At 34.6% G+C, this 15,289-nt stretch overlaps 1 protein-coding gene across 10 annotated transcripts in view; it reads left to right on the top strand.

The window, feature by feature from the left end:
• The window catches only part of dab2ipb (DAB2 interacting protein b), a 164,618-nt gene that overhangs the window by 61,567 nt on the left and 87,762 nt on the right, over positions 1-15,289 (top strand). For 2 of the 10 annotated variants that reach the window (XM_083531729.1, XM_083531726.1), the window contains exon 1: positions 6,473-6,832. The exons of 6 other annotated variants lie outside the window; for them this stretch is intronic. In XM_083531729.1, coding sequence (XP_083387855.1) covers positions 6,712-6,832 — 121 coding nt within the window. In that variant the 5' untranslated portion in view covers positions 6,473-6,711. Of the gene's footprint in view, positions 1-6,471; positions 6,839-15,289 lie in introns of those variants that run through there. 2 more of the 10 variants (XM_083531725.1, XM_083531722.1) reach the window with 2 other exon arrangements.

Genomic DNA, 15,289 nt, shown 5'->3' with positions numbered 1-15,289 from the left:
TACATAAGGGTTCGCTTAATAGTCCAGAATTGATAGATAGATAGATGCAACAAAATGCAGTTTGGCATCTACCAAAAGTGCAAAAAGTAGCAATCGTGCAAATAGTGCAGCTACAAATTTTGCATGTTTACAGCATGTGATATATATATGTAAGCATATGCACAGCAAATAAATATATGGCATAGAAGAGGAAATGTGCAGAAGTGGAAGGTTATAAGCAGAAGTGGAAGGTTATAAGAAGGTTATATAGTATAAATACCAACTTGAACATATATAGTGTATAAAATGATGGAAGAAATTGTATTCATGCAATAAGCATGTGTCATACAATAAACATTAACAATGTATAAGGAATAAACCAGTACAGGATGCACTGTTATAGGAAAATAACAGAATGGTGTAGTGAGGTGTGGGTTGTTCCATTCCTTAGTGGGATCCCAATAAACACCTTAAAGTTGATAATCTTCCAGTACCCAGACATCCTGAAACGTTTTATTGTGTTGAACACCAAAGCAGTTCACCAATGCTGGTAGTTACGGAAAACGAATCAATGACCTACCAATCAGAGTAGAGAATAGCGAAGAGCTCTGTTCTGTAATGATGGTATAACAGTGCCAATGCCTGACAGCCAGGACGTGATAGAATATACTTCAATGTGAACTCGTTTATCAAATACCTTAGTATGAATGGTCCGTTCTCTCTCTCTTTATTTTTTTTAAGTGGGTGTACAGATAAGAGATAAATGATGGTTGGTGTGAGTATTGATTCCATTCCCACCTCCTTGTTTTTTTTTTCTTTTTCTCTCATTATTCGGAAAATGAGACTATTTAGATCTCGGCCGTGATAGGATGTGAAAACGCTCCCAATTGAAACACAATTCAGACATTCGTGGGCTATTATTAGGCGGGAATACAAAGAACTCCCATGTACCGGTGTGTGCACACACACACACACACACACACACACACACACACACACACACACACACACACACACACACTTGAATGAGTGAACAAAAGCAGCAGGAAAATCAGCAGTGGACCCAGAGAACAAAGAAGCTAAAGATCAAAAGTGGAAAAATAGGTCTGCAACGTTCATCTACTGCCCTTTCACACTCTCACACATAACCTTTTCCTGTCTTTCTTCCTCTCTCTCTCACACACACACACACACACACACACACACACTCACACACAGAGTGGGCGAAAGCACTCTAATATTGTGTCTCATTATCTTCAGAATCTTATATCACAGAACAGCTCACTGTGCTACAAATGGAATAAACTTGCAGTAATAAAGTCGAGGTTACAGAGGCATATATATATATATATATATATATATATATATATATATATATATATATATATATATATATATATATTTATTGTGCTAATTCAACTTTCTTAACAGTTGTGACTTTCTCGGTTCAGAAAGTTCTAGCAAGCCCAATGGGCTGTTGTCTAAGCGTAGGCAGATTTGGTCCAGTTAGTTATTAGAAAAGCTGAGCAAATTCTAAATGCTGTGCAACTTTTGCCTTCAGAGATTCAGCACAGTACATTGTTTTGGGGGCATCAGTGAGGTTAACACAAGTAGAATTTAAATTCTTAGTACAAATATATATGAGTGAACAAAAGAGTAAGTGTAATGGTGTAATGTAACCTAACTTCTCTAGGTGTTTAACATCTACAATTAAGTATGTACTGTCGATTATTGCAGAAACATCAATAATTATATATCCAATTGAAATTACACTATATGGACACCTTACCATAAAATTCATATGCGCATTTAACCTTAAGTTTCTTTTCAGTGTTAAATTAATCTGCAATCTTCTGGTCTGATGTTCCACTACATTTTTGTGTTCTTGTGGAGATTTGTGGTCATTCAGCCACAAGAGTGTTAGTAAAGTCAGGTACTGATGTAGGTGATGTGACGAAGCCTTAGATTGTAGTCAGCAGTCCAATTCACCCCAAAGGTGAATTGGACCCCAAACACACTAAAGGTGTTCTGTAAGGTTTAAAGTTCTATAGCAGGCCACTCAAGTTCTTTCACTTCAACCCATGTAAAGATTTTGTTTATGGAGCTTTGTTCACCAGGGCATTGATGCTGGAACAGGTTTGGATTTTCTCATTCAAGTGCAAGGAAAATGTAAAAGTTGCCACAATTTCACAACTTTGTATTAACAATTTGTAGTTCAGCTAGTCTTGAAACTGAACATATATAAAGCTTTGGACATGTTAAGACTTCCATTCTAGTAAACACATGACCACACTTGGGTTGTAGTGCTAAAGGTCTGTAGTTGAAAAAAGTCTTTCTTTCTTTCTTTCTTTCTTTCTTTCTTTCTTTCTTTCTTTCTTTCTTTCTTTCTTTCTTTCTTTCTTTCTTTCTTTCTTTCTTTCTTTCTTTCTTTCTTTCTTTCTTTCTTCTTTCTTTCTTTCTTTCTCTTTTTTACACAGATGCCTAAAGATACAAAACAAGTGGCTAACAAAGTGTCATCTATCTTTTTATTTCCTAGCTAGTAATAGCGTTTTTACCCAAGGCATCGCTACACCATACCATATTTGCATGTGTGTGTCTGCAAGTGTGCAACTCTTTGTGTCTGGGTAATATCATTCTTAAATGTTGAATGGCATTTTAATACATTTAAATAATGTCTCAAAACTTATTGCGCACACTTTGTCTCCACAAAGCTTTAATAGACATTTGAGAGTTAAATGAGCATATCTTGTCTAACATCTGAATAAACATTAGAATCACCAGAAGGCTGAAACTTTACCTCAGCAAAATGAGTTACAGTGTTGTTGTGTTGTTCATGTAGAACAAAAAACCTTAAAAAGCCATATAGGAAAGCATTAAATGTGTTAAAATGTTTCTGTATTCCTGTATCAGCTGTGAAGTAAAGTCAGGAAAGTGTGTCTTTTCTTTTGCCCCAAAGTATGATTTTACTACACATGGCTTGTCAAAACTAGCGCAATGTTACGATCGCCTGAACTGGGTGAGAGCATTCGTTGTGGTGCTCGTTTCTATCATTTAATGGCGACCTAATGGCTGTTTTTGGGAATGTTTTTGGGAAACTCTGGCAAACTCTGGCTATGAAAGTTAGAGTAGTTGTGAGGAAGCTTTTTTTTAAGATTAGGCAGAGAATTTTAAATTGGCTGCTTTCCTGAAATCTCTCAGAGGCAACATTTGAGGGATTTTCCCAGAACTCCACTACAAAAACACACTGTTATCAATGCTACTTCCTGTACACTGGGCTTCCTTGGCATGGTGTCTTTATCTTTATTGTCTTTAAGTGTCGCATATCAGCTGAAGTTAGAATTGTCAAGGCAATTTTTTTCAGAAAGCTTCTAGGATATAGTGTTTCACATATGCACACACATGCACATAAACACATACACCTACACCTACACAGGCAAACACACACACACACACACACACACACACACACACACACACATGGTTATCAACAAAAGCTGTTACGATGAGGTCAGTCCCCAGAGTGTCTGACTGCAGGGAAAGTTTTGAGAACAGGAAACGAGCATGGCCCCCTGAATGTGACCCCAAACAAGAGTGAACCTCAAGAGCTTCAGCTATGAACAGGGTGACTGTGTGTGTGTGTGTGTGTGTGTGTGTGTGTGTGTGTGTGTGTGTGTGTGTGCCTGCAGGGAGCGATAACGGCTATCAAACAAAGAGTCACACAACTAACGAGAGAAACCAAACACTCAGGTAGAATTATGCATTTGACAGGTTTATGGCCTTTCTTTATTGTGTGTAGGTGTGTGTGTGTGTGTGTGTGTGTGTGTGTGTGTGTGTGTGTGTGTGTGTGTGTGTGTGTGTGTGTATTTGTGTGTGTGTGTGTGTGTGTGTGTGTGTGTCTAATTGTGTTTAACTGAACAAAACTTTGTGATGTAAACTAGATCTTAGATTTTCTTACTGTCTGCATAGAACTTTCTAAAAAAACCTCTTATTCTCCATACGCAATGCAACAGGTGTGGAAGTGTGTGTCCTTTTGTGTCCACTAGACATTAAAAGAGCCTCATTCTTGTGCCCTCTTGATATTATTCATCTTCTGTCTACACTATTTGTTTCTGTTTATCTATTTCTTATTTTTGAGTTCTGTAAATTGGTTTACTGTATGCTTGTGTTTGCTTGTGAGAGTTGTGTGTGTGTGTGTGTGTGTGTGTGTGTGTGTGTGTGTGTGTGTGTGTGTGTGTGTGTGTGTGTGTGTGTGTGTGTGTGTGTGTGTGTGCACACTTTACGTGTCTTTGTGTCCATCTGCTGAGCAGTACTCCAGCTGCTTGACCTACACCCGCAGCTAACTTTTGATTGGCTAAGGACAGCCAGGCCTGGAGAAGCTTGTCAGGGCCTCCTTTAAGAACACACACACACACACACACACACACACACACACACACACACACACACACACACACACACGCACACACGCACAGAAACACAAACCCGGGTTCTGGAATCTGTTCATACTGGAGCAGGAATGTTCCAAAGAGCTGATCATTATTTTAATAATATTAATAATCCTATAATTTGTATTATATTTCCATTATATTTGTCTTTATATAAGTATGTATGTTTGTATATTATATAAGTCTTTCCTAATGTTCAACTGATTTTGTATGTGTTTTTTAATGTGTTTTTTAACATCCTGATTTTATATATAATATATAAATAATTTGCTTCTTCATTCTTCTGAGAAGTTGTTCCACTAGATTTTGGAGTGTGTTTGCCGCTCTTTGTGCTCAATCAGCTACAAGGACATTGTTTAAAGTCAGGTACTGATGTAGGTGATGTGATGAGGCCTGGGGTGCAGTCAGCATTCTGATTCATCCCAAAGATGTTCAGGGTTTAGGTTTAGACCTCTATAAGAGGGCCAATCAAAATCTTCCACTTCAGCTAACCATATCTTCAGGAAGCTTGCTTTGTGCATAGGGGTATTGTCATGCTGGAACTGCTTTGGGTCTCCTAGTTTAATAAAGGCAAAGTTTATTGCTACCACATCTAGAGGCATCCTATACAATTTTGTGCCTCCAACTTTGTGGTAACAGTTTGAAGAAGAGCCACTGGCTGGAAATGTCAGGTGTCCTAAAAAATTTTTTTGTATGTAATGAACTTAATATGATATATCATTTATTTAAATAATTTTCTGCTCCTCTGTTTCCTCTGACACAATAATGTGTCATTCTAAAAATGTTATTATATTGTAAAACATACAGTACAATACAATTATACAGTGTATACAATAAACTTTGATTTGACTAAGATAAAAAACATTTTTTATAGTAATATAAATGTATAAAAATACATAATATAAATACATAAAAACAATTACATTTAAAAATGCTAAGTTATGGGAAATTATATAAATGATCATTGATAATGATCAACAATAATAAACGATTATATAACAATAATATGATATTAATTGTTATAATAGAAATGCAACGAATAAAATAAATATCCACTTTTATAGAATAAAAGTAAATACATTGAAATATAACACAAAACCTAAAAACATTTACTTCCAATTATGAATTAAATTAATAATAAAAAAAAGAAAGACGAATTCTATATATAAAAAACCTTAAATATACTTTTTAACTAGCTTCACTAAAAATACATTGATACAAGTATATAAAAGAGCTTAAATTCTACTTATTTAACTATACATTAAAATTACTTATTAAAATAGAAATTCAACAAATAAAATAAATATCCACTATTTATAAATTTAAAATAAAAGTAAATACACTGAAATATAACAACACAAAACCTAAAAAACATTTACTTCCAATTATGTATCAAATTAATAATAAAAAAAAAGAAAGACGAATTCTATATATAAAAAAAACTTAAATATACCTTTTAACTAGCTTCACTGAAAATACATTTATATGAGTATTCAAAAGAGCTTACATTCTACTTATTTAACTTAACTATACATTAAAATTACTTCATTTTTAGAATGACTGAACGCAAAATCGTTATCTTATCACTATAATCTGAAACATTTCTAACCTGATGGGTTCTGATAACTCCACCCCTCCACCGTTGACAGGGCATCGGTTGATGAGGAGATAAATTGTGTAAATGTATATGTTGCATCTTTCCCAATGATGAGTTCTCCACCCTGGTAAACACTAACGGTTGATCATTATAATCATCATCAGAACAGTTACTAAGGCATTACTGTAGCTTCTGAAAGAATCGCTCCGATTAGAGAGAGCTCTAAAGAATCCAAAGGTACATCGGGGTCCAAGACAAGATATGTGGTATCTTTTAAACTCTACGTTCTCAGTCATCTCTTAAAATCTCTATGCACAGTAATCTTGGCCCCTTTATTCCCTCAGCTGAGCTCTTTCCCCTCTCTAGGAAATCCACTCCAGGATTTCCTCCCAGCCTGAAACTTTGTCTTGTTCTATCTGTGCACTCCATGGCATATCCCCACCTCCAGAGAACTCACACAGATTACAACCAACCGGTGTGGAGGGACAGTGTAACTGGAGGCATTTGAAGAACTTTTTGCTCCTCCAGTTGGTGGATTTCTGTTCTATGGATCTGATCACTGTGAACTTTTAGACACGAGGTTTTCACTCACAGAACAGAAGAACGTGAGGAAGTGTGTGCTTGTGTTTGGGACTTGAGGAGTTTGTACTCAGAGAGTTGATGAGTTGTTTGTGAGTGTGGGTGAGAAGAATGTCAGGAATAACTAGGAAAGGTTCTGGGAGACCCAGCTACTACTACAGGCTGCTGGGTCGAACAAGACTTCAGAGGCAACGCAGTCGCTCCAGGAGCAGGACCAGACCTGTAAATAAGGGTAAAGGTGCTTCTGGTGCTTTTTTTCCTTTATTTCTTTTAGGTTTCTGTATGAACTATGTCTATGCCTTGCTTCTTTACCTCTACAGCTTGTGTAAACTCTAACCCTTTTCTCACCACTGTTACACATGGCAACAACCATGACAACCAACACGCAAATGCAGAAGACTTTAATACAGAGATATTAGAAGTTAGTGGTTGTAGCTGGTTGTATTACAAACTACATTTACGTGGAAACCATTGTAACAATCTGGATTACTCCAAATGTCAACACAGTGACACCAAACACTGCAACATTGGCACAACATTCCATTCTCAGGTTACTCCAGTGACCCTCTGTTGGACGGCTGTCCAAAGAAAGGTTTTGTACTTGTTACCAGCTGCATGCAAGCTTGTTTTGTGGCATCAGTGTGGCATTTATAACATCAGTGCCGACTGTAAAAGCCACTTAATTGCTACTGAGCTATGCACAGCTTTTAGGCTATGTGTGCCTCGAAGGGTGTGTGGTATTTAATTTGGATTTTGGTTGTGTCCAGGTCAAACATTTGAACTAATTCGTCAGCAGGCTGTACAGACAAAATCCCTGTATGATTGTAATAGTCATGGCGCTTCAAAGTTTCTCCCTGACCCTCATACCAGATCAGAGCGCCTGCACAACCGGTCAAGCAGGACACACTTACTTGTAGATTGTAAGAAATAACAATCAAGCGATGGTTGTACATTATGTATGGGATAAAAACGATTGCTTAACATGAAAAAGTTTCATACTCCTGAGATGTTTTATTCCCGATATGAAATAAGTTTAAAAAAATATATAAAATAAGTTTCTGCTGTCAATAAATAGCTATGATTTGCCTCACATTTACTGTTTTCGAGGTTATTAAGATGAAACGAACAAGCAAACCAGAACATAGTTTGTCCTGCTACAAAATGCATTTACTGTAATTGTAAAAACATATCGTTCACAGTTCATATAGAAAATCCGCTTAACAAGACCCTCTGTATGAGCTGCAGAAACTGGTGACATATTAGAACAAGAGCATTGATTGAAACAAACCTGTGATTTGTGTTAGAGCTGGAACTACTGCTGAATCATAAGTGTCTGAACCATAACTTTAAGGCATAATTCTGCCTTCTACTGTGAGCTTTCTGTTCAAACTTTTACCCAAAAGAAATCCATTTTAATGGTAATTTAATCACAGTTCACCCTCAAGGTGCAGGTCGTTTTCAATACCTATCATTATTAGTTTCGTGGTCATGGTTAGTATTTAATTGCAGTCATGAGCGTAGTTGGCTTGTCACTTGAATTAAATAGGGTTAAATATATAATATATTATAATAATATAATATGTAATAATGTTACATCTGTACACAATTTCAAATCTATTTTAAATGAAATTCTTTAAATACAAACAGTGTAAATCAAATACAAAGATGTACAGAGTTTTTGTTTCATTCATTGTTGAATAAAATGATACTAATGACTTTATATCCACTAAAGCGATTGCAAATGGACAATTTATAAAAAATCATGAAAAGATTTTGGATAAGTGTGTAATACCTAATAATTTATTATTAAATGGCATATGTACAGCAATGTTTCACAGTCACCCATAGCAACGGCAGTTGGTTTTGTTATCGGCTCCTTACAATGAGTAAATTACCACCTTGCCAAGTTTGCTAAACTTTATTTGTGTGTGTGTGTGTGGACTCACAAGAAAGAAGTACTGAGAGTTTTAACCTTGTGGGGACACTTTATCACTGCAAAAAAGAAATGTGTGCTCATAAGAATTTATAGTAAAATGTAGCCTTTTGCTTACTGAGGGTTAAGTTTAGGTTTAGTTTAGCATTAATAAGTACACCAATGGAACATTTCTTCAAGTTAGAATATGTGTAAATGTGTGTGCATGTGACTTTGTGCCTCCTGTCAATGATTTTATTGAAGCTGTCAACAATAGAACAAACAAGCAAAAAAACCCACTGAAATGGAAATGATTTCAATGTCAAACCCCTTTCAAATGTTAGATCTAAGCAACAAAAAGTTAAAAGTTAATACGACTAATAACCTTCGAGATGATTTTTGATGCCAGAGATCTCAGCACTCCTTTTCTCATTTACTATAATAATGAATCATTTGTATTGTTTTCTATACTTTCACTTGACAAAAAGAGAGAGATAGTGAACTTCCGTATCCCGGCCTATTTAGTGAGAAAAAAATAGGAAGAAAACCTGTACTCCATGAAATGCCAACTTGCCCTGAGTTTGTATGTGTTAGAGATTTATGTTAGTTTTGGCTCAGTGCCATTGAGGGAGGCATCTGATAGGAATGGGCACTGATAAAGCAGGGAAAAAAATGCTTTAGAAAACGATTCCAGCGTGCTCCCTGCAATTAAGGAGGACTTCATCGCAATCGCTTTTTTGTCATCTCGTCCATTGAACATGGGAAGAGACATAGAAATATTTCACTCTTTTGTACTCATTGCATTTAGAGATTGGTTATCTTAGCCGACCAAAAAAACGACAACAAAAAAGCGGTCCAGTGAGACTCTTATCGCGCCTTACTGAGGTACATCAGGAAGGATTTGATTATGCAAATGTAAAAGAAAAGAAAAGAACTGAAGGACAATGAGCTCAATAGAAATAGCTCAGTTGGACACTTTTGGATTTCATAAGGTATAACCAAATAAGCCAGTGGGGGTGTAACCATTTTTCCATTTTAATGAGAGTATACACTACAGCAGTTTCCCCATAACCATAACATGTAGATGTGCTATACATATGTATTTGAAAAAAAGCCTTTGCAAGCAGATTAAATTACTTTAATAATGCCAACTGAAGTCGATGCAAAGTTTTACTTTATATTTACATAAGTAACATTTCAATTACTTTTTCGTTTTATAACCAAAGAAACACCAACAACAGTGTGATGTAATGCAATGTGAAGTGTAGTTTATTTTTCTAAATTGATCACTAAATGACACATTATAAAGTACTTTAGTACCCATTTATAGTTCAATGTAGAGAAGTTACTTCATGCTATCACTTACATTATAATAGCTGTGGACAGTATCGAAGTATTTTGAGTTTGTCAAGTATCTGTATTAATTCTCATCTTTTTAGAAAAACATTGTGTCCCTCCACAATTTGAAGTGAATAAACAAATTGTGTAGCCTCAACCGTTCTCATGAGAGTTCCCTTCTTTATCATTTTTATAATATTCTTAATAATCTTCTTCTCTATAAGGTATGAAGTTCAGGAGAATTGAACTTTGATTTGTATAAATGATTAATATACTATAAAGATAGTTCTTATAGATCAGTTCTTTTACTTTTGATGCCTAAGTACATTAGAAAGCGAGCACTGACACTAAGAGTTTTGCTGAAATGATAAGCAGAGGATTTGTACTTTTAAAGAAAGTACAGGAATGGTGTATTTCATCCGCTAATGCATTATGGTACCTGTAAGCACTCAGTCTGTCCACACTTTACACGATTATAACACAGAACTGTAGCGTATATGTAGCATCTACGAAACCGTTTCAATACAATGATAACAATACCAAAGTTTTTCAATGCAATAAATGCGCAATAATGATAATTTCAAACCGTGCAATATTACCTATGTGCAATATGTTTGATAGCATAACTCTCTTTTTCTTCTTTTGTATTTATACATTGTGTTGTATACAATGTTATATGTTTCTACTCTTTTATATATATATATATTTGCACATTTCTTTTTCTTTGCTGCTGTAACACAGAAATGTCCCCACTGTGGGATGAATAAAGGTATATCTTATCTTAACAAAAATCTATAACACTTCCCTAGTCTCAAAAACAATTTACGCATCAGAAACTTTTGTTATTAAGAAGTGAACCTGGAGACTCAATCGATCTCATTATGTTCTTAGATGCATCTATTTTTTATCTATAACTATATGTATATTATAGCGAATACCATACAACCGAAACTATACAACTATTGTTGATCTGCTGTTTAAGTAGTTTCTCCAGATGCCTCAGTATGTCCTCAGTATCAGTGTTAGTAGGTGGTCCCTAAGTGTGGTCTCTGTTCGAAAGTGAATGTCAAATATATGTGTGTGGGGGTAACTTATTATAAAAAAATGTGATGTATTAAACTGATACTGATGTATATAACTGTATTACACAGTTGACTTTTCTCAGACGGTCCTACATTCCATGACGGCTGTTAATATGTTTCTCAGGGTTCTTTGCTCCCTAATTAGAGGACAGTCGTTGCAGTTGACAGAAAACAACAGCTGCAGTATTCAGCTTCATTCTGTTTGCTGCATTGTAGCCAAAGAAACATAAAGATTAAGATTTGACTCTGAATATCCCTAGCACACGTCAATTCTCAAAAGGTCATGCACTTTTTAAGACTGTTGTGTTTTTATTTTTCTAGTTATAGCTCGTGCTGTAAATAGAGTGTCATAGTCTGTGCCGGAAAAAAGGAAGTTTCACAGATCTGGATATAGGAAGTGTCTGGCGTGAGCTGACTGTTAGACCTTACCCATGAAGCGCTATAAACTCTGAGCGACGGCGGCTCAAAGTCCTGAGTTATGTCTGTGGGTCACATGAGAAGCAGCACCGTGTGTGTTTTCGGCACAAGGTAGTGGGGAAATTCAGGGAAGTTGGACAATCATAAGGATTCGGTAAAAATGGTGCAAACAGGCGTTACGAGAGCAGGGAATTGTAGGCCGTGGCAGAAAGTCAAAACAAAGGCGAGAGAAAGGACATACAATGAGGAGAAAGAGAATAAGGGAGAATGAGGAAACTATGAAAACATATGGGGGGGTATGAACTGAGTCAAATATTGTTTGTTTTTAAGTGTCTATTTTAAAAATAGCAAAAACCTTTTATTTGATTTGCTTTAGATAGAAATCTCTGTTCACGTCTATTTCGCTCACATGTCCTGCATTTGGGTATTCTCACTGTTTGTAGTCGTTTTTTTATGCTTTCCTTTATACTCTTCTCCAGCAACTCTTTATAATTTAAATATGACCTAATAATTTAATCTTCATTTCAATTAAACCCTATCTATTTATAGAGAGTTGTCTCAGTTTTCAGACACTTATATGAACATAAATTTGGGCAGATGCTCATTCCGCCGGTCACGTCGCACCAGCGTAATGCTCAGATACAGGGCGAATACTAAATAAGTTAATGTTCACATCAAACATCAGAATGCGGAAAAATGTAGGGTTTGGCGACTTAAACTGTGGCATGGATGAAACTTTCAATATACAGAACGGTGCGGAAAACAAGAAACATTTCGCGAGGATTTTGCTCAGTAAACAGAAAGGTGATGTCCAGAAAGGAGAGGTCAGAGAGCAGTACAGCCAGACTGGTTTGACGTTGACATTATAAGGATCTGACAAATCAGATACGCACTCGATAACTGCGTTGGGTGAACAAAGCATCTCAGAAATATAGGACCATGGCGGTAATCCGAGCAAAGAACTACGCTATAAATCATGGTGTGCTGTTATTTACATAATAACATAATTACTGTTTTATTGTATTTGTATTCTTTTTGCATCACAGCAATTTTCCATAGCCTACTATTTCTATTAATTAAAAAGCATGGCATCCTTTTTATTATTTCTTAGTGAAAGTGTTCCTTTAATAACTGATCTTTATGAAGACTTTACCTATTTACCAGACACTGGACACTCCTTACAAAAATACTGAAAAAAAAAACCCCCACTGTATATAGAAATATATAACTATAATCCACTCATCCTCCTTTCATCTGCATTGACAAGTTTTTCTTTAGAGCACCTGACTTTAAATGACATTGCCCACACACTATACTGAGTATTTCCGCTCTTGTGCTTCCACGTCAAATGAGTAACTGCTGCTCTAACCACAAAAAAAAGCCTTCATATTTAATAAAGGTAAAGATGTGTGTAGCACTTCTGTGTTCAGAATTAGTCTTTAGTTCAGAATATTTTTCTATTACTTCAGCCTTGATATAGTGGTTTAAAAGCTCCCTTTTGCTCAGACTCTCTTTTTAAACCCTTTCAATAAAATCTTTACAATGAGAAACTTTTTCTCAGCATGTCAATACACACTATTTGTATCACATTTGGTAAAGGGAACAGCATTTCGGATAGTGAGCGCAACAGAAAATTGCTTTTTCAAATAACACATATGGATTGTTGCCTGTTTTCTGGCATGAAGTCTCAGGATTTCTAGATTTCGTCCTTCAGCTTGTAAGCTTCCCAACAAATCTGGAGACATTTGGGGCCGAAATTATGACACAGTTAATTAAGGCAGTATACAAGTCATTCAGGAGTCCCAGATTAAAGTACACAAATGAAATAATGATATTTATCAAGTTGTCTTAGTGCAGACTGATGTGACTGTATAGTATCACATATACAGTATAAAACTGATAATGTAATACAGATAAAATCCCTATAAATTGTCACAATATATTTATATAATATGCCTTGATTATTCTGAACTTTTGTACAAATTCTTTATATAAATGTTTTTTATTACTATAAATGTTACCACAAACTGAATAAAACCAGCTAAAGTAGAACATTTAACTATTTTTACTTTTTTACATTCAAAATTTCAATTCTTAAAATGTCAATTTAGGTTTTATTAAAACCTGTAAAAAATAATATAGAATATAAAACTTTAAATTAATTATAGAATGAAAAAAATAAATGTAATTTTAAATAAATGTAAATATAAAAAATAAGTATATTTTAGTATCTAGTTATAGGATATAGTTATAGTATATATATATATATATATATATATATATATATATATATATATATATATATATATATATATATATATATATATATATATATATATATATATATATTATTATTTTTTTCACATACACCAAATAATAAGCATTAAATTAAATTCAATTTAATAATTAAAAAATATAAAATAAATACCAAATGTAAAAAATATTTATTTTTTACGCGTTTTTTTATATAATTATACAGAAGTGTAAGGGTCTTACAATCCCAAGCTGACTATACCAACTTTTCTGACCCTTTACAAATTTCAAATATGATGCAAGGCTAAATTATTATTATTAATAATAATAATACTATTATTACTATTAGTAGTAGTATTAGTATTATTATTAATAATAATAATATTGTTCTTATTGCTTTCATGAGAAACTTTAGCTGTTTTTTTTTCTGTCTTATGAAGTCAACACATTACTTCACAATAGCAGTGTCACATTTACCGGATTTGCTTTTGTTTTTATTAACGCACTGACTTCCTGTTGCCTCAGACAAAGACCTGAACATGAACCGGACATCAGCTTCAGAAAGAAGCTGAGAATCAGCTCCAAGTTCTGACTCACAGCCAACTAATTCCCACCAAGTATACACACTTTAACACATTTGCAGTTACATTATAACCAGCTTACTATCTTAATACCATTTACTAGGGGTAATTTAAAAAAAAGTAACCGCTGGTTATACAACTTGTCCACCAAAACAAGCAACACCTTAATGAACATGTTTGTGGTTGTTAATTATTAAAATTCTGAATTGTAGCTGAATGAAGTTTTTAATATTCATACCCAGAGACCAGAGTTTAAATTCTTAGGAACCTGATTTAGTTTTAAATTTGATATTAACTTTTTTTTTAGTTATGAAGTTTCTCATTAGCACATAAACATATACCAGTTGCTTTTGCTTACTTAATTAAAATTAATTAATATACCATAAGCAAGAATCCACTTCGAGTATTTTTTAAATTTGATGTATACAAATGCAGCAGTTTGCCAATAATTGCCATTTTCAAAACATAAATAAGAAATATATTGAATTTAATTCTTACGTTTGTTTGGGATTGTCCATGAGACAGGTTACTTTCTGTGACCACTTACAGTATGTTGTAAACTTCATTCACTTCCTTTATGCACCTCCCAATTCTTACTTTTTAAGTTAATTAATAAAAAAATTTGTGTTCAAACAAACACAACTATTTAATTTTGGTTTTCAGTGCTTACTATTGAGACAATAACATTACAACAGTATTGTTAATGAAGAGGATGAAATTGGACATAAGGGTTTTATATTGTTACATTAATTTTTTTGAAGTAGGGCTTTAAGACAGTGTTCATCTGATTCTCTCTCTCTCTCTCTCTCTCTCTCTCTCTCTCTCTCTCTCTCTCTCTCTCTCTCGGTTTTGATGTCTTTGCATCAAGTAAAAACTGGTTAATGACTGGTCTATCACAACTGAGTGATCCGTATCACTCACCTCACCTGGCTCCGCCCACTATTACCTAACTGACTCTGAACTGCGCCTCTGCTTTCACAAATGGATTGATATAAACATCCAGGTGGAGCTGGAGCTATTGTCCAACCTTCTGACCAATCAGATCTTAGAATTCAACCTCACTGTGGTATATTGCTTCACAATACCTACGTTTATGTTTTGTTCAT

This window comes from Silurus aristotelis (genome assembly GCF_946808225.1).
Source record: "Silurus aristotelis genome assembly, chromosome: 26".
Lineage (NCBI taxonomy): Eukaryota > Metazoa > Chordata > Actinopteri > Siluriformes > Siluridae > Silurus > Silurus aristotelis.
This window is presented reverse-complemented; position numbering and strand designations above follow the sequence as displayed.